A 27,589-nucleotide genomic window follows, 5' to 3' on the forward strand; every position below is an offset into this window, starting at 1 on the left:
TTTTTGCAGTGATCCCACAAAAGTGGTTAATGGAAGCAGGATATTTTGCAAATTCACAATAAACTTAATTGTCCAAAATGATATCAGGACAGTAAACTTTAATCTGTAATTTCAATAATTATAAATAACTATAAATAAAAAAAACACACATAGAGCAAGATATCTGCACAGCATCCTGCCTATAAGGCTAACAAATAAAAACAATCTGCATTATGTTCTGCGAAATGTTCTGTGATATGCCAACATCAGGCAGATAATATCATTCGATAAATCAGTTGGGCTTTAATAGAATGCAAAATGACATCAGGGCATGAAATAGTAAACTTTCACTGGTATTTTTTATCATAATGAATAGCTATAAAAAAAAAAAACACACACAAATAGAACAACCTGAATTAAGAAAAAGGATCAAATATGCATAAAATGCTGTCTAAACTAAAAAAACAACAACAAAGCAATAAAACTATCTATCTGCATTATGTTCTGCAAAAGAAATGTCTGTCTGGCATAAGTGGTACTAATCTGCATATAATCAAATTAACAGAAAGTAAGTGACATTGTCTAGAAGTGAACCTTTGGGGCTTTTAGGGCCCCTGGGTGTCGGGGCTTGTGTCATCAGTTAACTGGGGTACATCCCTGGCAGGATGTGGAGGACATACACAATCCTCTGCACCTGCCATTTACCAACCTGGATGAATCGCGGTCACCAGTAACGGCTCGGAAAAAGCCGAGCGGAGCCGAACACAAGACGAACCCCCTCCCTCTCCAGTCCTCCTCTTTCAGTCGTGGTGCAAGCAGCCATGTTGCCGCGGGCTTGTTCCGGTATCAGGGCAGGATCGTGCGCATAGACAGACTGCATTCGGGCGCAGCTCGTCGCCTCTCTCCCCCTGCCGCCCGTCACACGCACCTCCTAACAAGAAAACCCCTCTTTATCGATAATGGATTTTACAACTTGATGATTCCTCCTTCAGTCGGCTGGTCGCGGAAATAATAGCGGTCGGTGTACCGACAGGACGAACTGGTATATCGCCACACTGCAGTGCAGCACTGGTGAACGACCTTATTCCAATCACGCAACACAAGGAAGAGCGCCGGTGATTTCCGTGGATTTTGAGTTTTGTGGGCTGCTCTGTGGCAGTCACCGCCGCTGCCCGGGCCGCCGCAGGAGGACAAGCTAACTAGCTAGCTTTGCTTCGACAGAAACACTGAATTAGCTAGCTACATGGGCTAATATTGGCCAGCCGTTAATTCGTGTTTCTCACCTGCCATGTGACCATTTTACATGGTGCTGCTTTTATTTTTCGGATACCAGACCCTGGATATCTCTCTGGGAACATTTTGAGTCGTTTTGTGTGAGTTGGGAAGGTCGAGACCTCGCCGGGAATAACTTTGGCCTGAAAGTTTGTGGACCCCGGGGCTGGTTTCAAACCTGAAAGGAAACACATCTGCCACGAAAAGAGAAAAACAGGCGTCGACAGTGCGCTATGAAAACGACGCTGGATAAACATTTGGTTTAGATTTCGGCGACAGTTGGGGCTTCCTCAGGCGTAAGTTAGCAACCTCACAGGTTAGCATGCTAGCCACCTAATTGAACCTTGTCTTGTTCAATACAACCATTGCCCAACTTTTCTTCAAGCTAGCCCAAGTAGCTAGCTGGCCAAAACGTCACAGCACCAGGCTGGTAGTTAGCTCGCTGATCACCACCGTCGCTGATATAGATGCTAATTGGGAACTGAGTGTTTTCACACCCAGGCAGAAGCTCAAGAAGACGTTTGCTTTTTCCTGTTTTGTGCTTGTTGACAAACATGGGACGTGCGGTTGCTGCTAGCTAGTTTCTAGCTAGCTGGCTAACTGGGCTAGCCGCTGATGTGGGCTTCAACTTGTTGATTCACGGGCTATCTGTCGTGCTGCTAGCTGGCTAGCACTGGACATCTGTTGGAAATTTCCCTCTACCATCAACGAGACAGATTTTAAATGCACAAAAGACACTGAATTTTTCCCTTTTTGGCAACTTCAAGTTTTTCAAAAATGTCAACAAGGATCCCACTGGTGCAAGTCATTGAAAATTCAACCGGGCAGGTAAGATATACATTTAAGATAATCCTCCACATATTGATATAGCTGATTATTTACCCATAAATCTGCTTTAGTTGGAATTATCGTTATCTGCTGTGGAAAGAGGCCCTGGTTGGCCTTCCAAAGTCTCTGGTTGTCTCTTTGCTTTTTCTCTGTCTCTGTTGTCTTTGCCACACAGCAGTGATTCACCAGCTTGCCTACGCACTCACACTGGATTTCCCACTCCTTGCAGAATAGAAGAACAAATTTAGGTTTCTGTTTAGTCTGTGTGTTGGGGCATGTCCTCCTACTTGACTCTTCATTACTTTGACCTGTTGCAGTACAGACAGTCCTGTCAGTCAGTCCTGCATGAATCCTATAAAGATGACAGTACAGAAAACCAGCGTCCACATATAAGCCTGATGCGTATTTATTATGTGTGACAAGTGTTCTTTATTCACCCTTGGCTCCTGGAAGAACTGACAATCCATTGTTTAAAGCGTCAAAACAATCAAGTGGTGTTTGGGAGCTTCTCCTTTTCCAAGAGAGAAGAAGAAGGCTGATTTTGTTCGAGACTTGCTACATTTTGTGAATTTGGTTTTAATTTGTAATAATGATGTGCAACCTGTACACCACAGGATGGCCATTAAATCCCCTGAATTTCAATGTTTATGATGGACTGTAAGATATGGTAAAAAAAATAATATTGTGATTATTTTGACAGATATTGCGATTTGCTAATGGGAGTGATCATTTTTGTGTCACAATTTTAATTTTTCACTGAATACTATTAGAATTGTGATGATGTGACGTTGGTTTGGGTCTGTCTCGAACAAACATGTTTCCTTACATCTGGACAACAAGAAGGTCAGGGCATCTCTACAGCACTTCAATACTTCATTATGTTGTTTTGTCACGCATTTTTCCTTTACAAAAAATTCCAATATTGCAAAAATTGCAATATTGCAACATTGGATATTGCACTTGGCCATATTGTGATTTTGAAAGTATTTTGACTAATTGTGCAGCCTTAAGTCAGATGCAATATTATTTCACCATAGTGTATGTTTGACAAGTGTTCTTTATGCACTCTTGGCCATTTGAAACACTGATAATTCGTTGTTTAAGGTGGTGTTCGAGAAATTACCCTTTCCAAGAGAGAACACGGTTGACTTTTGTTGCAGACTTACGAAGTGAAAACATAGCCTTTAAAACCCCCAATTTCACTGTTTTTGGTTCACAGGCAACCTTGTAAGAAAAAAGATGTGTCATTCATTGTTAATATACATTTTAGACAAAGGGGTTTCACAGCACTCCTCGAACATATGTAGAGTTAAATTCAGATGTACTGTTAAAACTGGCTCCCAGATGTTAAGCTGGAAATGTTATTTATGGGTTCGGTACAAATACAGGCCAGAGGGTGATTGAAGGGACTCACAAACAATACACATCCTCTTTTGACCTAAAACGACTGACCCTTATCCAGAGGGCTCCCAAACACACTATAAATACTATTAATGCATGTGTCAGATTGCAAAGCACTTAGAGACATTGCGTGTTGAGTAGAAAAACACTTTGGTAGTATGCTTTAAAAGTTTAAAAGTCCGAGAAACCCTTTGGCTGTGCTTTGTAAATCATTAGAGGGCTGGAACAAAGCCACTTGATTGTCGGACTACAGTATATGTCTTGATATTGTTGAGAGTTTTATCTGTAGATTCATTGTAATGATGAAATAACCACAACACACTCACATGAAAACCATTACAGTTTCCGATACAGACCGTGACTTGAACAGCTGTTGACAAGCTTCATGTCTTATGAGTGTTGGATGGAAAAAGTTGTGTCTGCACATTGACAGAGTGGCTAGTGGATGATGTTGGCACATGTGTGAAGTTAAACCCATTCTATATTTGTTGCATGGTAGGTAGGCTATATGACTGTAGTTGCCGTGAGGATATGGTGAGATATTGTTTTAGCAGTGGGTCAGTAGATTTGATGGGTATAGAAACATAAATGGAGCAGATGTACATGCATGCATTTGGTTAAAATGAGTTAATGCTGACAAAGGCGACAAAAGAAATTTAACCTAAAGCTGCAACGATTTGTCAATTATTAGTTGTCAACTATTAAATTAATTGGCAACTGTTTTGAGTCTTTTTTTGGACTTTGAAAAATAGTGACTTTTCACTGTTTTCTGACATTTTATCAAACACAGACAGATTGATCTATAATGTAAATAATAGTTATTTGCGGCCCTAAACAAAAGTGAGGGGAGCATTACTAAATGGTACTTTTTTTTTTTTTTTTTTTTTTTAAATCTGTATCAAGTGCTGCACCCTCTGTCAAATGGTTTTCTACCTGAATCATTCAAAGCCCAACCCAGGTGTGTGAGCTGCAGCTGCACAGCCAACCAGACTGCAGATCTGCTCTTACAAGCCGACAGGGAAACCTGTTGGTGCTGCAGACTCAAAGGTTAAAAGATTTAGTCTGTCTTCGCTTCATGTACAAATAAAATGCTGACGGAAGTTGTCTGTTGATACCATGATCTCACTGCGTGTGTCAGTGTGTGTGTGCTGGCTTGTCTCACACAATGGTTCACTGCTTCCATTAGAGTGTATAGGAAAGCAGATTGGCAGTTAGGCTGGTACGTATGTAGGTAGGTAAGTGTAGGCAAAGGATTTCACACAACACACGGTGACACGCACATATTCCTATATGGCTACACCCTTACCTGGAACAGAGGTCATAAACAATACAGTCGATTATATAAGTCTTTGACTGTAGCGCCTTCATACACACAAAGGGCCTCTCCTCGTCCAGTGGAATTTTAAGACTGTCAGAGTTAGAGTTTGGTGTGTTGTTAATTTATTGGTGTAACACATGTGTACACTCACGTGAGAATATTACAGGTTGTTTAGCCTCTGAAGAGGGCCTTGGCAAAAAAAAACAAAAAAAGACAGCCCATCAAAGAAGTTTGACCTGGCTCAATTCAACATTATCCATCAACACTCTGTGTTTAGGGTTGGGTACCGAAACCCTTCCTATATGATTGGTATATACTGGACATACTCACACATGAAGACAAAGGTGCTTCATTTCTGCGTCACATGTCTGAGCTGTCAGTTGAAATGGTTGCCCTCTGGCGCAAATGTTACACATGCATCACCAAATGTGCCTACGTAATATCACAGAAATACTCACTCTACATGGCTTTGGAAGCAGGTAGCCTGCTTCAGTAAAGTATGCCGGCGTTTTTACTCAAAAGAGTTCCAACACTAGGTGGGAGGTGAAACAAATAATCAAAGAGAATGGAGTGTAAAGTTGGGAAGGTTCTGGTGACACTTGAAAGTAGTTGTGGAAGTCACAAGTTTCACCATGATACAATATTGTATTGATTCTTTGAACAGCGCTAGGATATTTACTGATATCACAGTCTGCTACAACACGATTTTGATTCAATTCAGAGACCTGCAGACAACTTACGCCCATTTAACACTTTCAGTTACGCTTATGTCAACTCACAAAAAGCAGCTAAGTTGCGATTCAACAGTTTTATAACTAAACTCTTTCAGACTCTAGTGACATAAACATGCCACGGGAATTTCAAAATGAAGGCATACCTCAAAGACAACGATATAGATAAGAATTTTCTGTTTACACTAGTCATATTGGATCATTGAACATTGAATCACTATACCGATCCAGATGGATGATTGTTTTTTTTAGACTCCTACTTTAAAGCTTGACTGGTTCTGTGACCCCACAATGAGCACATCAGTCGAGAGTGTGGGCGTCCCTAGCTATGGAGTTGGGAAACAGATATAAAACACCTGATGGAATGTGTCATAGTGACTTGACTATTATATCTATAATGAGGAGACAACTAATGATGATGAAAGCAGCTTTTTCACAGGTTAGCAAATCCGAAAATATTTATGCAAAAAATTACCAAAGTTTGAAGCTGGGGACTGTAGAATACTAAGAATACCAATTCAAAATATATTTAGCTGTTACCAGTGCTTAAACTGTCATTTACTGCTGACAGTTAGTGGATTGTTCAATTTTGAATACAAATTTGCTGTTTAGCACTGGCATCAGAAAAAACCCAAACAATATCCAACCCTAACTGTGACGGCCAATCAAATACTTGCCAGTGTACACGGTAATACCCTGTGGTGTGTAATGTGCAACATTGTTCCACCAGCCACGAGAAGATCAGAGGGAGATAAACTGCTGCTGTGACAACTTTTAACAGTTGCACACTTAGACTTGAAGAGCATAAAACCAAAGTGCAGTATCTTAGTGATTAATAACCCCCAAGCTGAACTTCCTGGTATGCCATGTTTGTGTACCCTTTAACAGCATGCCTGCACCAATACAGGCCCTTGTGTTGTCTGGCTGTAGTGCTGTTGCCGGCCTGAATGCACCCTTCACTCATCCTTCAGCACCAAGTGAGGATTTAGGGGTGGAAGAAAAAAAAAGTTTAGGGTCATGGCAAGTCCTTAACTGGGTTTGTAGGCAAAAGGTCACAGATGGATACTCCCACACAAACACAGTCTGTTTTAAAGGCCATGTATAGAAAGCCTTTGGTGTCAGGTCTCAAGATACATGACAAAATAGCACCAGACATGAAGATGGGCTCAGTTTTGACATGACTGTCTCTGTTCCTGTCAGAGACCTTGGCGCACTGTATGCCGTATTTTGACCTGGTCAGTCAACGTATTCTTCAGTAACGGCAGATATTCTGTAAATATCTTCAGAAAAAGACTACTTAACTGGAAAGAAAAGGGTTTTTATATTAATATTTAACATCAGGTTAGCTCAATGGTTATTAGATGGACTTGGATGTAAATGTCTGGGTGTGTGTGTGTGTGTAATAGAAGTTACTGACCATGACAGACTACCAGCCTGTAATCAGAAACTGTTGCTGGGCAAATATCATAAGAGAGCTGTCAAATGTAGATAAGTGACTTGTGACACCTTTCTGATGGTGTGAAATCGCAGATATGTTGAGTGGCTTTGATCTGACATGTTGCCATGTTGCACAAGATTTGGTACTGACTGTCAGTTCAATCAACCATGTTTCCTTGTCACATGTAGCCATATAAGGTGCAATCACAGTGAAATGGAACCCTACCTGTTCCTTCAATTTGCACATCAAAGAGTTTAAATGATAAAATAGGAATGGCATTGATAGTTTTGAGGAGGGGGCAGTCTCAGGTGGTGACCTCTTTTAGGATCCTAGTGGCCTGAGGGTAGAGCCCTTCCTGAGTTTCTCAGTGCTCGTCTGGTGCATCCGGTACCTTCTTCTCAGCTGCAACAGGAATAGAAAGCAGTTATCTATGTGGTTGGGATTCTTAATGGTTCTCTTATCCTTGCAGCACCTGGTGTAATTCCTGGTCGAACTTATTTGAATATGACAGTTAAGTGTTCGACATTAACCGTGCCCCCGTGCTATTAAAGTTACAGTAGGACACAGTGTATTGGCAAGAATCTGATGATTCGATTTGAATCAGAATATAGGAGCCACAATTTAATATAGTGATATATTATGATTCTTTAAGCCAACTATTTTTTTAATCTAATTTTAGAAAACTGTCATAGTATAAAGAACACACCACCAAATGCATAAAATCTGAGTTAAAAGTGTACTTATTTTATACAGTCGGAAGAGTTTAAGATAGATTCCACAAACATCCTGATTCCTCTGCACCTTTCATTTTATGAAAAACAGAACAACACTCATCACCGGCTAGCTAGCGCTATGTTGTGGCAACTGAACTATGGGTTTACTAAGCTGCTAACACGATTGTCACAGAAGAGCCACACACACAAAAAGCAGAAAATGAAAAAACGAAATGCAATGAAAATTTAGGTGTGAATGGAAGCAGGAGTTTAATTGGTTAGTTTTGGGAACATTTAAGGACATAATGTACTGTGACGTGTGCCGCCACTTTCCTCAACTAGCTTTCATCTGAAACAGTGCCTTCAGGAAACACCACGCCATATTTAATGTGAAAAGTGAACAACACAAGTGTCACAATTTAGGAAAGCTGTGCTAAGTTGTCTTTTCTGTTTTATGTTTACATTTGGGCCACCACCGGGGCCAGTGATAAAGCGGGTTTATTAAAAACACAAAGAACAATGTATGTTGTTTCAGAAACATTGGTTCAAAATGGTGTTCTGCATAACTTGTGTTGTCAACATGTTTGCTGTAGGTTTGCAGTCTTTGTCTACTTCCCCAGACATGATCTCTTGATTGTCTGATTTCCTGTTGTACAATGTTCCCTCTCTGTTCATTGAGCCACGTCTTCTGAAAAGACAGACTAATGCAGCCAGAAATACAGGTCTGCCTCTTCAATTGTTACTTCATCCTCCATTTCATTGTTTTGGTAGTTGCACACCAGCGGAACGAACAGGATCCTCCCCACATGGAGGTGTGATGGATTTGAACCATTGATTTGTTTAAGTGAGACCTTTCCTCAGTGTAGAAGTCATAGAGAAAGTGAGAAACTAACTAGGACTCGATTTGTGTGTTTACCCAAGGTTTATTTATGCTAGACCCTCTGTCTCCAATTGAAATAAAACAAGGAACAAGGAAATATAAACGAATAAAAGGCCTGCTTTACCTACCAGGTGTATTCCAAAGGGCACCACTGACCGTAGCGCTTCACGCAGTATAAAGGCCCCCCAAAAACTTGGTAAATGCTAAGAAAGCCAGTTTAGTCCATTTACTGAAGGGAGTTTTGCAGGATTGCTCAGTGTGCAGTCATTAAAAAAATAATAAAATAAAATAAACTGAACATTGTCCCACGTGTACATTACTTTATCAAGCAGGAAGAGTGGTGATGGGTTCTTTGGGATTCTTGTGGGATGGCAGGACTATTATGTTTTATTGGAGAGCTCGGTACCAGATGGGAGTAAGGAGAATCATCTGACAGTCATTTCGTACACCGCAACTGGCACAAGTTCAATGCAGCAGCCTCAACTTCCTCATTCAAACACTTACAAGCATTGCCTATCTTGGGGAACTTAAAGGTGGCCCATTTATCTTAACAGGATGTTGTCATCTATCGAAACAGACAAGTCATGTTTACATTCGTTTCTCACCAGATCACATAAATTGATTACATTTTTTTAATTAGGTTTGTATCACATGGCCTTCATTTTTATAAGCTAGGTAAGGAAAATTACCCCTGATTTTTTTTATTTTTATTTCATTTTTGTCACCTATTTTCCCATGTTTTTTGAATGCCAAATTCCATTTGTTGGCCTGGAGAAATGCCATATATCCATATCCAGGTCCCATTGATTATGTAGTTAAAAAATTCCAATATCAGTAGCCTGTATCAGCAGATATTACTTATACAGAATATAATATACAGTATACAGTGTGTTTATGGTTAGTAAACACTTGTGACAAAGATATGTAATAGGGCAGGATATTTTACAGTTTAAGAATGAACTTTATTGTACAAAATGATTTCAGGGCACTAAAATAGACCAGAATTTATATATAAATTAAAACAGGATGAGAAAAATGAACAAATATACATGAAATGCTGCCTATAAAGCTAACAAAGAAAACCAGTCTGCATTAGGTTATTTAAAAAACAAAACAAAAAACATTTTCATACGGACAGCATATGCCAATAATAATATACCTTAGTTAACTGTGACAGGCCAACATTGGGCCGATAAAGTCAGCCAACCAACATATCAGTTGGGCTCTTATCCATATATTTTATGAATGACGTAAAAACTGTAACGTAAAAATCTTGTCATGTCTCAGCCATAGATTTCAGTCTTTTCCAGTTTGACCGTCCTGTACCACAACGGTTGCAGGTTCAAAATGCCATCAAGCACCACAGCAACGGAAGACAAAGCAAACTTTGTATTGGAAATATGAGGTTAGCTGAGCACAGTTTGATGTATTTCACCTGACACCTTGGGAGTGTGAAACCATCGCAGAGAATCTCCCAGCAAGCTGTTGAGCTGGAAATTCAATATAGATGAGAGAGAAGCAACCAACGTGTGAAGCATGTTGTTTAAGACATTTTTTTTTATATTGTAGTGTTCACCTTTTTGCCTGTCTTCATTCATGCTCCAATTGAATGAGTCATGTTGTAAGCAATCTATAGTGTGTGCACGCACACACACACACACACACACACACACACACACACACACACACACACACACACACAGACACACTCACATGTACACGTTGCTGTTACGCCCAGGAAACCATAAATTATGCTTCTCTCCTTACCAGACCAGTCACTAGGCAGATGAACAGAAAGACAAAGCTAGCCAGGGCCCTAGCAACAGAGAACCTGCCGCAAACACACACACACAGTAGATCATTCACTCCATCACGTTCACATTTGTTCTTGCCGGCTAACACACACACACACTAGCAGTCCCTCATTTTCTCCTGCTTGCACAGACACATGCAGTTACTTGTTAATTGGATTGGAATTACGTTTGGATTTAATGAGTTCTGTTTGCCATTTATACCTGAGTTCCAGTGGACACACAAATATAGGACAAGCAGGTGCTACCCAAGTGTTTATCCAACAATGCAGTGAAGTTCAGTGCTTTGTGTGTGTGTTGGATTGTCTAAGGGAGCAGGGTAAAACAGGCCTTTCCTGTTGAGCCGAGTGGTAGGTGTGGCAGCAAACTGTAGACCTGCGATTTGAAGGCCTTGACGTCATTCAGGTGAAGGCGTGTGGACTTTGTCTCTCACTACCTCAGTGTAATTCAGTGTTTCTGTTTAGTCAACTGATGTCAAGTCTGCCGTCACTTGGATGTCGTCCTGTGATCAAATGTTTAGGCCATGATTTGATGTCTAGGAAAGGTTAAATAAATACTTGAGGCGACTGGTTCAGATGTCAAAGATTGATGCAATTTAGTAATGTTGTGGCCTTTTTTATTAGGAAACTTTGAAAAAAATTGGTGCAATATTAAAATCTACTCATTATTGTCTAAGATCAAGGTGCATCTTCAAGAAGTGCTTTAAACTTGTTGGCAAACAGTCAACTCACCGCTGCACCCAAGCAGTAGTCATGCTGCTTATTCTCTGAAACATATTTCCCAAGGCTAAGACGGTCTGTGTCAGAGGTTTGTTGTGGTGTTACTTACACCACAACTCGATTCACCTACTTAACGTTCTTTGAAACAAAGCTAGGTTAAAGTGCTTCTGTGAGCCCCAACTGTTGCCCAATTTGATTCTGAGGCTTTAATCTGAGTCCTTTGCCACTTTCATCCTGCAGGATTAGCTGCGTCCACTGGAGGAAACTTTCTGATCTCTGCTGAGTCACACTGATTCAGAAAGCCAGGCAGAATGGTAACGTTTGGATAGTTGGGCTTCAAATCACGTAGTGGGAACCCATAATAATTTGGTACCTGGAATTTGGTACTGGTAACTTTTTTTCCCGCTCTTTGCTCTTTCTTTAACAAAGTCCAAACATCTCAATTTCAACATCGTTATTTATTTTGAACATTTTGTTCTACACCACACAATATAAAATCTCTCCCCAGCTCCCTCTCCCCTCCTAAACCCGTCATTGTAAGACCCAAAGGCTAATGTGGTGTCTATGTATATATGTCAATGCTTGTGTGTGACTTGGAGGAAGCACATTACATCCTTCCTGTTATGTTGTTGTTGCCACTCCCACAGTGCTGGTTTCAGTGTAATATTACTCCATAAATAATATAATCTAAGTTGTGCACTATTTCTTTCATACTAAGATATCTGACACACTAATAAATCTCACATTCTGTTTTAGTGTACTATATAGCATGGACACAGCCGGTGGTTTACCAGCTAATGCTAGTAAAAATGCTAAGCCTGTGTAAATCAAAACAGTAAGAAAAAGGCCAAGTTATCTCCAGCAACATCTTTATCCACCTAACTGATTGATTGCCTGGAGGTGTCTATGAATTGTTGATGCTTCACTTAAAGTTTCATCGTCCACGGAGGGTTAAATTTTGGCACTGGCTGCAGGCATGGTGATGTAAGCTGCAGCTGCTGCAGGGGACAAACACATTATCATCAAACATGGTACACTCTTCACCTTTCAGATATATTTTGTGTTTTACCAGGCGTTTTCCTCAGGTTAAATGTGCTGCCCTGGCCAGCTTTGCATCTCACATTACAAGTATTAGAGTGAGCGTTGTCTGTGTCAGGTTTTGAAAAGTTTCATGACACTTGTGACTGCTTTTGGTTTGCCATTGCCCTGACTCACTGTGAATTAGAACTGCAGGACTAACATCACTTTGTCTCTCTATTCTCTTAACTGGCTCCTGTAGATACACTTTCCAGCAACAGAATTTTGGCATGACTAATTAATCTGAATTGGTGCTTGGTAGCACAGTCGGTACCCAGAGTTGGTACCCAGTACAGAGTACAGAACTCTAATTATGACATGTGATAAGCCACTTAGCAGATGCCTCAACAGTACTCAAACTCATCCAGCCAACATACAGCGACTAGTGCTGTTTTTTCTTTGGTCTGTTTTGTTTATTATTTGATTTTTTTTTTTTAGTTAGTGGCAGTGGCCTTTGTTGCAGGTGAGGTAGCCCAAATCTGCTCTAAAACATTGCGGGAAACCCTGTGCTCCATCTGTCTATACATGTATTCATCAGCTTTTCAAATCAGCCACCCTGTGAAAGCTACACAGACCTGTTTACTCTGGTGGCTCGCACTCACTCACACACAGTTGCATAGCAGCAGAACAAGGGCATGCAAGGAAGTGCTGTGCAGTGTGTCCCAACTGTGACAGCAACAGAGCAAACAGCAGCTCTGAATTGATTTGACACACACATGTGTGCACACACACACACAAATATACACATACCTAGGGGGCTAGGGTAATCCAGTTCAAGGGAACACACACACACACAACGCTACATTCACAGCAAACTGCGACCCAGTGTGACACCACCTTGCTAAAGTAAGGGGCCTCTCACAAATTTACTTACTTAGCCATAGATGTGTGTGGAGAGTCTGTATGGCTAGTATGCATGTAGTATGTACTAGCTACAGAGCTACTGTATATTAGATATCGCCCTGCAGACTCTTTTTAGAGGATACAAAGGAGCATACACATGAGACATTGACTTAAGGGTACATCAGAGTAAGGGGAAGACATAAAGATCTAACATTAAAGATCAAAGTAAATGCTAATCTAACATTTCAGATATTGAGTGTCTTGTCCAGTGTAGTTGGTAACCCCTGTGTGGTCACAAGTTCATTAACCAGTGGGAAAAATTTCCATCCCTACAACTGAATTACTGCTCGACTTTGACTGAGGTTTGATTCAGCTGGCACTGTTCTGGCCCATATTGAGTTAGATTTAACATAGGGCTCTGACAGTAAGGATTTTTTTCTTACCGTGGTGACAAAGCAACATTTTCCCGTGGGATGGCAGTTTACCATGACTGCCTTAATATTTAATACTAATACTAATTCTGTCATATGCAAATTGTAGCTCCTTTAGGGAATAGTGCGGTGTGTGAGTGTGTGGGGCATGCAAATGAAGAAGAGTGAGTTTTGTATTTATTTAGTGTGTAGTTTGTTGTATGTGTAGTTCTTTGTAATTATTTCCTTTCCTCCTCTTTCTGTTGTTGTTAGTGTGTTGTTTGTTGCCACTGACTAGCAATCCCAAGATGCTTTGTTCTTGATTTGTCGACCAATCAGAAGCTGTGCTCCTGACTTATGTGTGACAGCGCTGATCCTTTGGGATATTAATAGATCAATGCGCTGATCTCAACATGAAAATGACCCTTCAGAAATACATTTTGCTTTGATGACGGTAATGAACTCAATGCTGTTATCGCCACAGCCTTGGTTTAACATTAGATATTAAGGTGTTTTCAAAGTCTGAGACTGTGCGCCTCCTTTCAGACAAAACTTGGAAAAAGGAGCCATCCTTAGCTTACTTGGTTGGTTTTCCTCAGATCCCAGGTGTCTATGGGATCATGATTATGTTATTTGATCCCACTGACACTCAAATTGAGCCAAGATGGCCTAATATTACAGTACATAACTTCAGACCACATCACGTTAGTTTCTCACTCTGGGAATGTGGGAAACAGTAAAACTTCCCAAATTTCTCTTTCAACAAGTCACACACATTTACGCTATTCTGTGTGATTTCCCTTTGATACCTAATGTAATATTTTTTTCACTTCCATTCACTTAACCTCCCCTGAGGACCTCCCACTGTGAAAACTTCTGGTCTGCAGTGACTCCTGTCAGTAGTTTACTGATTAATTGTGTTACTAAAACACAGGCGTGATGAAATCATGCTCTGCCTTTTCACCAAAAGACATTTACAAGCGTGAGTCATGAACGTATATTTTCTGCTGTGCTTCGAAACGATAAATGGGCGTAATGACAAGTTTGACTTGTTAAAATCGTCATTGTGAGTGCATCTGAAGTAATATCTTACACAATTTAAGAAGGAAAAAAAAGGGGAACTTGAATTGTTTTTTAGATGACAGATGCTTGCAAAGGTTAAATGAAAAGCAAAGACTTCAAAATGTAGGCCACTGCTTTGATGTGGTAGAAATGAGACTAAGTGAGGCTACACATGCCAGAAGGCAGGTTTATAGTGAGAAACCACAAGAAAAGGTTTGACAGATAAAACAATAAATTATAGACTGTATGCCTTGAGATTTTCAGTCTTATTTAAAAACATTTTCACTTTGTCTGACTTTAGCTCTTTATAAATTGATCCTTTGCTGACCTGGGGCAGCACATGCATTCAAATTTCTCTTTTGTATACTGTATGTGTTTGACTGTAGTGTAAAAAAGTGCTGCATTTGTTACTTTGGTTTCCTTCCTTTACCAAAAATATATTATGCAAAACTCTCACACCCCTGTCCTGTTTAACTGGCTTCCCATATGACTTGAATCAGAAGAACTGTCGAACAGGTGCAGTAACATTTCTCTCAGGAATCTTGGCAGGTTTTTAACTTGTGTCCTTTTAATTTCCCTCTCATTAGAGTGGTTGTTCACATGAGTACTCCCAAAGTTATTCCCTGTTGGGAAATCCTTGTAATTAGCTAGTAGTTTCTGTTGGTAACTGTGGCTTCAGCAGTAATGGATGTTTATATGTAAGAGGCATTATATAGGAAGCAATATATGGTGGTTAAAAAGAGAACAACTGAAGTTCTGTGTCAAGGTGGATTTTTAGTCCATCTTCTAATACACCACTGTATGGTAATATTGGGATACTGCACAGTATATGCTTCTGTTTCAGGACAACAAACTCCTTGTCGCATACATTTTTTTTCTGGAAACCCATCTTGACATTAAAGAGGAGTATAAATAGAAACATAAACATATGAATAGCAGGGTAGGAAGAAAAAGGATGGTGGGGGAGGAGGGAGGGAGCAAGAGAAAATGAAGGAAGGATGAAAGAGATACAAACCAACATCGAGATAGAGGGCAGGATTCAGCAAGCGACAAATCTCCATGGCAACACAGCCATCACGACCTAGAGTCGGGAGGGGTGTGTGTGTGTGTGTCCTCCCACCCACAAATTTCAGTATAATGCAGCAGCTTTTGTATGTGGTTGTGCTATGTATCCAATAAAGACCCTGCTTGTTCTGTTTGTTTCACATATAGATTTGGTTATTAAGTAGAAGTGGAGGAGAAATGTCTTCTCTCCAGATTGGATTGTGTTAAATTCAGTGTGGGGACTCAATATTAATGATTGTTGAGTATTTCTCTCTTTTATTTTAAGGCAAAATCACAAATTTCTTTGACATAGGCCCATCTGTTTTATACTGCTTCAGTTTTACCACGCCAGGCTAGGGGTGGGCGATACGGCCAAAATCTTTTTCGTGGTGTAGGACAGTAATCATGTATATCAAACAGGAATTGTTTTTGTAATAATTAAGAAATGTACTATATTTAATCATGTTTTATTATTTTTTTCTTTTATTTGGGACCTCTAAACAAACAAAACCTGCCTCATATCAGAGAACCCTTTTACTGTTTTGAGTCTTTCATTTTTATTTAACATTCCTTCAGAATAGAAGCTATAAGGTTCCACATGAGAACAATAATGTGTTAAAAGTTTTGAGGTTAACAGGTGCATATAAGTACCAGCTTTGTTGGGATTCCTCCTCCTCTGTATTTACAGTTTCACTCCATGTGTTCTTGTTAGTGTCTTTCTACCATTGCACAGTATATACCATCATATCACCCAGCCTTGTGCCCAACGCAGGAATCTCAATAATGAAAATTCCATTATAAAATCTTAGATCGATTAATAAAACTGTGTCAAGTGGTGCACAAGTGGAACAGCAGTGCTGCTGTCAAGGATGTTGTTGAACAGTAGTTTCATAAGGCAGAAAAGTAAAGTTTAAGAAGTGCTTTGTGTTAGTACCACCACCCTTTAAGTACAGTCAAGCCCATTTGGGTGGGATTAATTAATAAACAAAATTTAATTGAGACAAGTGTAGTTAACAAGAACCGTGCTCATTAACTGCACTCATCTTTCCAGCAAATTACAGCAGGTGGTTTGTTATAGACAGTGCATTCCCCAGATAACATGTCAAATTAGTTATATGAAGGCAGCCTGGAGACCTGGTAGTAAGCTCACATGTAGCTGACATTAGAGCAGCTCTTTTAATGAACTCATGGTCTGGCTGTCCTAACTGCGTGTCTTTCCCCCCCTCCTTACAGTTGTACAGGCTCCCAATTAGGACTGTGTGTCGGTGCAAATGGCTAACCATAACCTTTTCAGTTCTGCCATTATCCTCCACAGAATGTGTAGAGATCAGATTAAATTAAATAATGGCAGGGTTTAAAAAAACATCTTAAAACACAAAGTGTAAATCTGGAAGAGATCTTAATTATTGGAAGAACAAACAGGTATTTGATGTTGCAATTAGTGCTAGTACTGCTATGTAGAAATCACCCAGCCTGCTGTAGAGAAATAAGTCTAAACGTTTATATTTATTATGTATTTTGCAATTATCAGTACCCTCTTAAATGGCACAGTGTTTTTGATAATTACTCTTAATGTGTTGTAAACAGGATATTGACTATAAATGTATTTATTAGGGATGCATGATGTCACTTTTTCCAGCTGATACCAATAATTACCTGCTTCCAGTGGCTGATACAGAAAAAATGAACAATAATTTCCCAGTTTTGCATTTCAAAAAGAAATTCATATAAGCCGTAGTTTATGCACACCTGAGGGTGAGAAAGGCTCAGATCTAGTGAACAGAGATGGATGATTTAATGTTCCACAGCTGCTACTGAACCAAATGTAACTGACATCACAACAAAAACAAAGAACAGTTCTGACTCTACAAATGCTCATTTGTTTTTTCTAGTAAAGTTCATCAATAAAACTCACAAATATACTTTGGATTTTATGGAGCATTTTGCCTACGAATTCAAATTCAATGCTTAAGCATAATCTGTGGAATTAAATGTCATTATAGCTGATATTTATCAGACATAATTTCATTATCTGCACAATAAATATTATAAACTTCCCATTAATAAATGATAGTTTATCAGCCGCAATATTTATCTTGCATCCCAAGTAATAATAATTAATTTCTTTATCAATTGTCCCCTGCGTAGTGTGTCCATCCATCCCCACAGATGACCCCCACACCTTGGGGAAACCTTGCACATAACAATGTAATATGAAAATAGTCACTGGCAGCATGCAAGTGTTAAGACCTCTAGTTTAACCTCATGAATTGGTTAGCAGCTTGTTACACTTAAATTTAATTGAATTTGATATGGTTTGCCCCCTGGTTAAAATTGCTCGTCTTCAGTCTTCTGTTGAGCTCTTCTCACAGTGACAAACTGAAGTTTTTATTTATATATTTATTTTATTTTTTTTTTTTTGGGACAGGAAAGGACAGAGCAGTTAATTTGTAGTTAATTCTTTCAAATGAGAGGGAACTGTGTGACTATGTTTAATTGTTCACAGCAGGTTGTGATGTGGTTTTTAAAAAAGGCAATCTGCATAAACAACTTGTAATAGTAGCTGCCAATGAGGCATCAGTTTGTCGGTTGCCAAAGTTGGCAGAAAAGTGCCCATGTTGTAATTGTGCATAATTGGAGTAATAATGGGTCTGTGTAATTATACCCCATATTTCAGAAATTAAAAACACATAAAAAATGGTTTGGCATATTTTACCCAACACAGATTTATTTATTTTGTGTTTCTGTTTTTTCTTGGTGTCTCCCACTAAAAACTGTTGGCTCAGCACATCAAAGTTAACGGTGACACACACGTGATTTTCAGGTGTGACGGCAGATTGCGGCGATGTAAAGTGAGGTAGTCAACACAGAAGTGTGGAAAAACAGGCAGAATAATAATCTGGAAGCCAGATCAGATTATAGCTGACAATTGATCCATGTGATCTGGTGATGCAGTAAGTGGGGCGGAAGAGAGCATTTTGGGTTTTACAATGTTGTAAATGGTGTTTAGTGTTTTCAGTTTAGCCTGGTTTGTCATGTTCATTTTCCAAAGTGTGTGTTTTTAAGCTTATCTCTCCTTTTTATTGCCCTTACTTTGCCTCCCTGCTGTTGATGACATGTTTGCCTACGTTTGCCTATCCTATTTTGGACTGAGCCGTCTCTTGATAGTAATGTGCTGCACACATTGCACCCCTTTAGGGTTACGTTCTAAACTGCACTGTGTAAAATTCCATCTGGTTGTATCTGAGTGGCTTCCTCCCAGAACTCAGATTAGTAAAGGTCAGTGATAATGAGGCTCGAGTCAAAACACGACCAGTACTGCCTTGGATTAACATTACTGCTTTGTGTGCGTGTGTGTGTTTTGGTCATGTGCACATGCTTGTGTGTTTGCAGTGTGGCGGTAAATGGCTCTCAGCTGCAAACATCTTGTCAGTGAGTTTTCACTTGGTGTGTGTGTGTGTGTGTGTATGTGTGTTGGGAGGTGGTCTGAATTGTTGGGCCGGATATAAACACTATACTAATGGTCTCTCGACACGGTAGGCAAAGAACGCCAAAGCCTGTCAGATGTGAGCATCTGACACAAAGTAGCCAATAAACTTAGGTTCAGAGCAAATTGCACTTTGTTTTTTTGCACTTTGAATGATGGTTGTTGGAGAAACTGGCGATAAATCAGAAATAACTTGGCGGCAGAAATTTGATATGGGTATTGTCTGGATATAAAGTGTATTAACTGCAAAAATAAGTTTATGACTTGAACACACATTGTGAAAATTCTTCACTAGGGGTCTCTCTCACATTAAAAGAATAATAAAAGATGTAGTTTGAAAACATTGTGAGGTGGCATGGGATCATGGAGTAGCAGGAATCATGTTCATGGATGATGCAATCCGTGTTTTCCCAGAAGCTATAGCAACTAGCAACTAACTAGGAATGGGATAAATGTAAATCACCCCAAGCATAATTTTCTGCATCTTTTGTTCTGAAATAAAAGTTTTCGTATCAGTGCTTATCATCAATCATGTAACCCAATACCAGCATAATATATTGGCCTGCTGATATATCGGTCTGGCTCTAGTTTAAATCATCAAACTCCTTGATTTCTTGTTTTGTAATCAGAAGAAATGCAAGGTACAAGGTTGCACAAATGCATCATTTTATAAAAATCAGAAACAAGTGATGCTGTAAAAGTGGAATTTTGCAAAGGAAAACATAAGAAGATAACGTACCGAGCAAGTAAGAGATATGCAGAGTAGTGGTGCTCACCATTGCCCTGTGTAGGCAGATCTCTCCGTCTCTGTTTTTTGTCAGCAAGCCGCGCGGATTGTGATTGAAACAGAAGGATTTAACAGAGATTTATGAGAGAAAATTTGATTTCATGGAGCAGAGGCTTGGGGCTTTTAATTTCCGTTTTTGCTTTTTTTAAACAGATTCGCATTCTTCAGTTTCATGTTGGAGCAGCAGATGACAGCACAGCCCCTGAAAATGCATATAAAAAATTGAAATCCTTTAAACACGTTACTGTGTTATACACTGGTTTATAAGTGAGCTGCCACCACAGTAATATCTGCTCATCTCCTTCCTCCTACAGCTTGGATTTGCCTGTAAAGTAACCGTGCTGGCTAGCCGAACTTCTTAAACTTTTCTTGCACAACGTTGCTTACTGTCCAGCGGGTTCAGAGTCACCTTAATGTGACAGTATGACTGGTTGCATTTATGTGTTTGGGCCTTGTGTTTCCAATTTATTCTCTAATTCTTCAAGGGCTTCTCTTTTTACAAGCGGTCCCTTCATATGGTGTGAATGTCATTAACAAACCCTCAATTTCAATCAACTCTGACTGTTCCTGGAAGTACACTGGAATCTTAAGTTCATAAATACGTTCCTTAACTGTGTACGTTAACAGTTTCAACTTAGTATTCATGAGTCACACGTAGCATCAGAGAGTAATGTGAGAACAAAACAATGATGTCACTTATTGTCCTCCAACACATCTATAATTATAACTGAGGGGAGAGAGAGGAGAGGTGGATATGTGTGTGCGTGTGTGTGTGTTGGGGGAGGGGGAAGAGGGGGCTTGCTTGGCCTGCAGCTGCCCAAAAATGAAGGAAGAATCAGAAGACAAAAATAGTCGGACATGAAAGAGGATAGGAGAGAAGGAAGACTAAAGAGTTGAGGACTGTGGAAGAGGGAGAGAACTCAGAGGAAACACGCCTGGATTTTAACTTACTGTACTTTGTACAATGTCAGGAGAATACATAATTAAAAGTTAAGCCTGCTGACTACTGGGGAAATGATCCAATTAAGCACTAGTTAACCAAAGACTTAAAGTTTGTCTTCGTCTACTGACCTTCCTTTCAGTTGTAGTAAGGTTGTACAATGGTTGTATATGTTATACAGCCTTGGTTAGCTGGTTAAAGTTTAATTTCATTACTCCCATATTTTTCCCCACACAGAAAACTACAACAGGATAATATAGGAGTCTGTCTCAAAGTACTCATCGTAAGCTTCTGCTGTTTTAAAGCTTAAAATGCAACTACTTGATTTTTAGTGAGAAATAGCTAATTTTTCAGAAATTAAACAGTGTGAATGTCTCGTGCTGTCATCTTGGTTAGCACAAAAAAAGATGAATATTTATCACTTGATTAGGGCATTGATACACATGAAAATAGACTTTGCAGGAATCCAGCATCTGCTTTGTTACTGTATTGACTTTTTGATCCCTGAATATCTCACAAACAGCTCAGCAGGGTCAAAGATAGGAGTACTGTACCTCTGCGTTGCTGCTGTGTTGTACATGCAGTTTCCACTGCAGAAATCCATAAAGCTCTACCTGTATTTTGTTGTGCTTTGTGTTTTAGTGAAAGGTATATATTTATGTAAATGTGCCCTATTATGGTTTTTTGTTGTTTCATCTTATTTTTAAACATATTTTTTAGGAGTGCAACTAACGTGTGTACTAATGTGTTGATTATTTGGTCTAGAAAATGGTGAAAACGGTGAAAAATATTGATCAGTGGCTCCCAATGCCAAGATATCATTCTCAAATTCCTTGTTTTGTCCGCAACCCAAAGATAATGAGTTTACTGTCATATAGGACTGAAGAAACCAGAAAATATTCACATTTAAGAAACTGGAATCTGGAATTTTGATAACTGTTGTGTCTTTGAACATTATCACATTATCTCTTGGAATCAAAATCAATTTATACATGTCAACTTGTGTCTTACAGTGCCTCAGGCTGATCTTTGCTTTTCAAGACCTGATTTCAAAGGCATTAGGTTTGTTGTATTCAGTCAATGCTGCCGTTGACAGCTTTACATGTCAGTCAGCACAGTAGGAACCAGTTTAGTGGTTAACAGGTTGTGCAAGAAATCACACAGCGCAGTTACATGCTTTGTAATTACTTTTCAGCAAAAATGTATCTAAATAGACGTCTAAAGACTACTTTGTGTTGGCTTCCATTTAGGTCAGACTATAAATCAGTATTAAAAGTTTTGAAAATGAGGACGCATTGCTCTTTGTAAGGATCTTTATAGTTTTATCCACAACGTCTGCTGTTTGGTGTAGCCAAAAAAACAAAACAAAACAAACTTCTCCAGAAGAAATGTAGCTGAGAAAACCTGGCTTCTCTAATCCTCCAACATGAACACAGAAACTGTAAGGTGTTGCGCTTAGATGACGTTGAATAAATCACGTTATTGGGAAAAACGACTAATCTGGTTACATGATAAGTACATGTAAATGCACCAAAGGAAAATGCCATGATCGGATTTTGTATGTGCCCCTACATACAAAATACAAAACAGAGTTTTCAGTGTGTGTATAAAAGAAATTTCTATGCTTAAATATTTGGGCTCCTTTCATATGTAAACTTTGTTTCCTGCATATCTTCTAAGAGTCTCTCACAACTTCGTAAATTTCTGTCAAAACAGACACAAAAGATACGATATTACTCTCTAGAAGTAGTTGAGAGACACAGACGTTTTGTTGAGGGCAAGATTTGACCTCCAGGCGCTATTTTGGACAGCAGTTCTCTCTGACAGAGGGAGTTAGATCACATAACCTCTGTGAGGACAGCTCAACTGATCAAGAAAATCAGCTTTGTATGGTCAGATTGGGTCTCATTGTCTCGAATAGTGTCCACATATGACATATTGTCTGTCTCCCTCTCCCCCTCTCTCCCACATGAGCCAAAAATAAAAATCATTTGCTTCCCCCCTCACTCACGGCCACATAAGGCCCTTCCCCTGTCCGCCGCGAGGTTTAATGTAACTGTCATTTGTTTTTAATCCCAGTTCCCCCTCTTGTACTAAAGCTTAATCTTGCCTATTACACTTTATGCAGGTCTGCGCTGTCAGCATGAGGATGTTGGGGAGGGGGGGGGGGGACGCAGACATTAGATCATACCATCTGGAGCAAGAAACACACAAACACAATGAAGTAATCCTCGTTTCCCATGGCCCAAGATAATGGTAACGGAGGGAGGACGATGTTGATAGAAATGTGGTCTGTGGGTAATTTGCGACACGGAGCGAGCCTCTAATTTGTTCGAGCTAGAAAGAGATAATTAGGCGAATAAAATGACTAGCCGGTGTTGGAGGGAGAGAACAAGAGAAGATGATGATTTGTGCGAACCTCTTCACTCCGCACCAACTGTGTGAATTTCACTGGACCGTCTCTCTCATTGGTGTCAAATCTCAGAGAGGTGTGTGTGATTTATGCCGCTGCGTATACCCGCGTCCATGTGTGCGTACCCACACCAGTGTGTATTCTTGTATCTGTGCGTTTGTGTCACAGGCCCGTGTATGTTTGCGTCTCGTCACCCTGGAGCCAGTCGTCCTCTCCTCTGACCCTGATCCCCGTCACCTGTCCGCTCAGATCACACACACACACACTCACACACACACACATACACATGCACGCGCACAATTGCTGTGACCCTTTCCTGGAGTTGAAACCCAATCGCAGTTGCCAACCATGCAAAACTTGCCAGCACAGCAAGGTTTTGTTTTCTTTTTGTGGGTGTGCGTATGACTCGAAAGACCTACTGTCTGCTGTAAGATGAACTGAAGCAATTTTACTCCATACTGCCATATAAAGAGACTATTAAAATAACTTCATACACTGCTGGCCTTGTGGGTTCAAATTAAAGTCACACAGATACAGTGAAGGAAGCAGGGGCAAAATATTGGGCTTTTATATCATTATTCTTCTCAAGCTGAATATGATTTTCTTCCCAAAAGATGAATATTGCGTGTGGGCCGTGACTGGCTGCGGTGTGAAACATTAACCATGGCAAAACAGTGACAATAGGAAAACCCACAACTCACATTTACTTTCAGTGTACAAAAGAGAACCAGGGTTATCAGACTGTGTGAATAGTTCCAGTGTTTGCTAGGGGCTCTTTCTGCCACGTGCTCATACCCAAATGTTAAGCAATATTATGTTATGAGTTGCAGTGGCTCAAAAGTTGTCAATTATTTTGATAATTGAATCGCTTCAGTCGTTTCTTGACCAAAAATGTCAAATATCTGCTGCGTCCAGTGTCTTAAATTTAAGAATTTAATACTTTTCTTTGTCATTTCTGACAGTAAATTAAGAGTCTTTCGGATTTGGACTCTAGTTCAACCAAAGAAGCAATTTAAAGACATTTGCAATTTAAAGACATTGTATAGATTAAACGATTAATCGATAATAAAAATAAGCATTAGTTTTAGCTTATAAATTTGAATTTTAGGAAGTGCAAAAGTGGTAATGACAGTTTTCACTACAAGTTTAATAGGATAGAACATGGAAGAAAATTGCAGTTTTCCATGCAGAAATGTACCTCACTTGTTAGTAATCAGTGCATTTGCTTTATTCACAGTTTTTGTGTATAGAGCAGTGGACCTGTCTGTTGATGGCTGTCAAATGAGATTAGAGTGCAGCCAATAACAGCTTTGGATTGATTTAAAAAGCTTTACTTTGAGTGATAAAATATTCTTCTTCATTCTTTTCTTTGGCAAAGTCTAACCTGCTTCTGTTTTATTTAGTTTCTCTGGAAGCCTGGGAGATCCTGATCAATATTGGCTGTCCATTCCACATCTCTGTCTTAATCTTGCCATCAGATTTGAATGCAGATTTTGTAACACCCTACTGGCTGTGTGGAAGGGCAGCTTTAGCCCTATAGACCATTTCTCTGCTGACTGTTTCTAATCCTTAATAAAAACTGAACGCATCTGGGCCAGTATAATCCGATCTACCCTACCTGAATACAGCAGACTTTTGTTTTATTTTACTTTTATCATAGTTCTGACTCTGACTGACCTTTAAAGAGTTCATTGCCACAGCATTTGATGGTAGAACCAGAATTTGAATGAGATTGTCTGTTACTTAAAGAGCATTATTGTCTGTTTTAGAGTTAGTTATGTTGATGAGATGTGTATTGAGTTACCCAACCTCATTTTCTTTTGACTCATTTTTTTTTTTTACTTGTATCACTTATGTGAATGAATGAAACACCATTATTCTAAGAAATAAATGTCTTGCAACCTTGAAATGGACCAATAAGTGGCACTAAACAAAAACTGAACATGAAATGAAAGGCTTTGTTAAAACGTATCTGTCCTTATGAGCGTTGAATGTCCTGTGATTATATGCCTCATAGGTAGAAAGTGTGCAGGACCGCTGACAGCGCTTTGTGATGTAAAACTTTTTCTTAATTTTTCTTCCAGCACATTTTTAGTGTCACTTTCTGTTAACTCTCTACCTCTGAGTAATCATGTCTGCATATGCTTACATGTTGCCTCCTCTCTTCTCAGGAGTCCAAGTCATCCGGCCGCTCCAGCATGCCGCGATGTCGGAACTCCGTCGCCACGACCACATCAGATGACCAGCCCCACATTGGTAACTATCGGTTGCTAAAAACCATCGGCAAAGGCAACTTCGCCAAGGTCAAACTGGCACGACACGTCCTCACCGGAAAAGAGGTAGGCATGCATGCACACACACGCTAGATTGGACTGAAAGCTTTAGTCCATCCTTTGGTTCCACTCACAGAGTGGCTGACTTTCTGAACTTTAGACTTTTATTTTTAGCCACTTAAGTCACCCTCTGGAGAAATGCTTTACTATTGACCCTATATTTAACTAGAAACTGCCATGTCAGTGTTTCAATAACCAACACCAGCAATGCTAGAAAGCCTGCTTAAAGGGAACCTATTATATTCATTTCCAGCTCTATACTTTTATTCTTGGACTCCACTAGAGCAGCTTTGCATGATTCATAGTTCAGAAATTCCCTATTTATCTCTTTCTGGCCCTTTATGCAGCCCTCTGTCTAAAATGAGCCATTTTAGCTCCTGCCTCTTTAAAGCCACCCTCCCTAAAAACCCACATTCTTCTGATTGGCTGGCATTTGAAAGCCTACAGAGGGGCAGCACAGCTTTATCTTCTTTCCAGTGTGCTTGGTGACCTATTGCAACTAAGCTACAGCCGTATGGGGTACTGAATTTGATGAGAGTGGGCCTCTCAGATTACTGTACAAAAACACAACTTTCTAACTTTATTTGCTGGTTTTGGTGAAACTAGTTTGTGTTTTATGGTGAAAATAACAAACTTTTCAAGCTACTGTTAGCTAGTTAGCTCAGTTAGCCATGCAGGTAGTGGTCTGTCTGCCTTGGAGTGTGGGGTGGGTGATGGCGTTTATACCTCTAGCAAGGGAGCTTTGGACCGCTGGGAGGAAGAGGAGGTTTTTAGGCGTGAGGTGGGGGAACCCAGCGACAGAGTCAGCCGAGAGGACTGCTAACTGCACAGCTAATTGAGCTAACTAGCCAGCCAAGTAACAGCAGTAGTCAGCGGTTACTTTTGTAAAAAGTAAAGCTCTTTGTCCACAAAAAATACTCCGTAAGTCACAGAGAGCTCAGGCAGTGCAGCATCAGAGGGAAAACCAATAAAATATGTAGAAAATAGAGTCCTGGTCAGAGCTGCTGTAAACCATCTTGGTGCAAATAGACAGACTGCACACCAAACCACTTTGACTGGTGTGCTCAAAACAAAGTCCAACTACACTTTTCTGTTTAAGGAAGAAAAGAAGCATCAGGTGTTTGTAATTAGCCAAGATGGTAAAAAGTAGGAAAAACTATAAATGTTTCGCTGCTGTCTAAATGTTAATCTTCCTTCCTGGTTGCTGAGGATAGGGGAGGGCTCATGCTGCGATACACAGGAGGTCTGGTCTGATCCTGGGCTGGCATGGCTTTGGAGACGGTACATCTGCTGCAGGAGATTAGATCACCATTGTCAGCTTGAATAGAGAAGCCCAAATGTCTCTGGCTTACTGTGAATTCCAGATGTGATGTAACGCGGTGGTCTGTCCCTTTAAGGGAAAAGCTGCGTCTGCAGTGAGCCCATGCCGGGCTCTGTCTGAGGCCCAGTCAAGTCAACTCTCGGTCTGTGTTTGAGAGGGAGGGAGAGCTGGAGAGGGGTGGGCGGGCTCTGTCAATGTGTGACAGCTCTGTGCCTGACACCCTGATAACACTCCATGTGACTCGCTGGCACACACACACACACACGCGCACACACACAAAGAAAACAAGGGAGAGTCAGAGGGCATGAAAGAGTCAGACAGACAAGCACAACCAGAAAGAGGAGTGGAGGAAAGGATTTAGTTGACAGTGAAAGATAGAAATGGGAGAGAGATGTAGACCTCCCCTTTTCTGTGTCCTTGTTAAGAGATAATTCTTTGTTTCCCTCGCCTTTTCTCTTTGTGTCCTCTTTTCTCTTGTTCTGTTTCATCCCTTTTTTTGTGAATCTCTCACTTTGAATCTCTCCCATCTGTCTCTTTCTCTATTTTTATTTCTCTCTGCTTCTTCTCTTTCTCTTCCTGTGTTTTATCTCTCTCTCTGTGTCCCTTCCTGGTGTCCACTGTTGGATTATGAACTATAGACCTCATTATGGCATGGATATAAAGCATGCTTCAGCCCTATGTGTGTGTGTGTGTGTGTGTCCCTGTCTGTATACTTGCCCTATTATGCAACTGTCGCCTGCTGTGATTGTGTGTTTATCACTTAATGCTGTGAGATTGTATCA

At 40.1% G+C, this 27,589-nt stretch overlaps 1 protein-coding gene across 9 annotated transcripts in view; it reads left to right on the forward strand.

The window, feature by feature from the left end:
- The first annotated feature begins 582 nt into the window (after positions 1-582).
- Positions 583-27,589, forward strand: part of mark2b (MAP/microtubule affinity-regulating kinase 2b) — a 70,152-nt gene continuing 43,145 nt past the window's right edge. For 3 of the 9 annotated variants that reach the window (XM_084712453.1, XM_084712455.1, XM_084712454.1), the window contains exons 1-2: positions 588-2,079; positions 25,325-25,492. In XM_084712453.1, coding sequence (XP_084568579.1) covers positions 2,029-2,079; positions 25,325-25,492 — 219 coding nt within the window. In that variant the 5' untranslated portion in view covers positions 588-2,028. Of the gene's footprint in view, positions 2,080-25,324; positions 25,493-27,589 lie in introns of all 9 variants that reach the window. The other 6 variants (XM_084712456.1, XM_084712457.1, XM_084712458.1 and 3 more) reach the window with 5 other exon arrangements.

The sequence above is a fragment of the Lutjanus erythropterus genome, chromosome 23 (assembly GCF_056507025.1).
Source record: "Lutjanus erythropterus isolate fLutEry1 chromosome 23, fLutEry1.hap2, whole genome shotgun sequence".
In the NCBI taxonomy this organism is placed as follows: Eukaryota; Metazoa; Chordata; class Actinopteri; order Lutjaniformes; family Lutjanidae; genus Lutjanus; species Lutjanus erythropterus.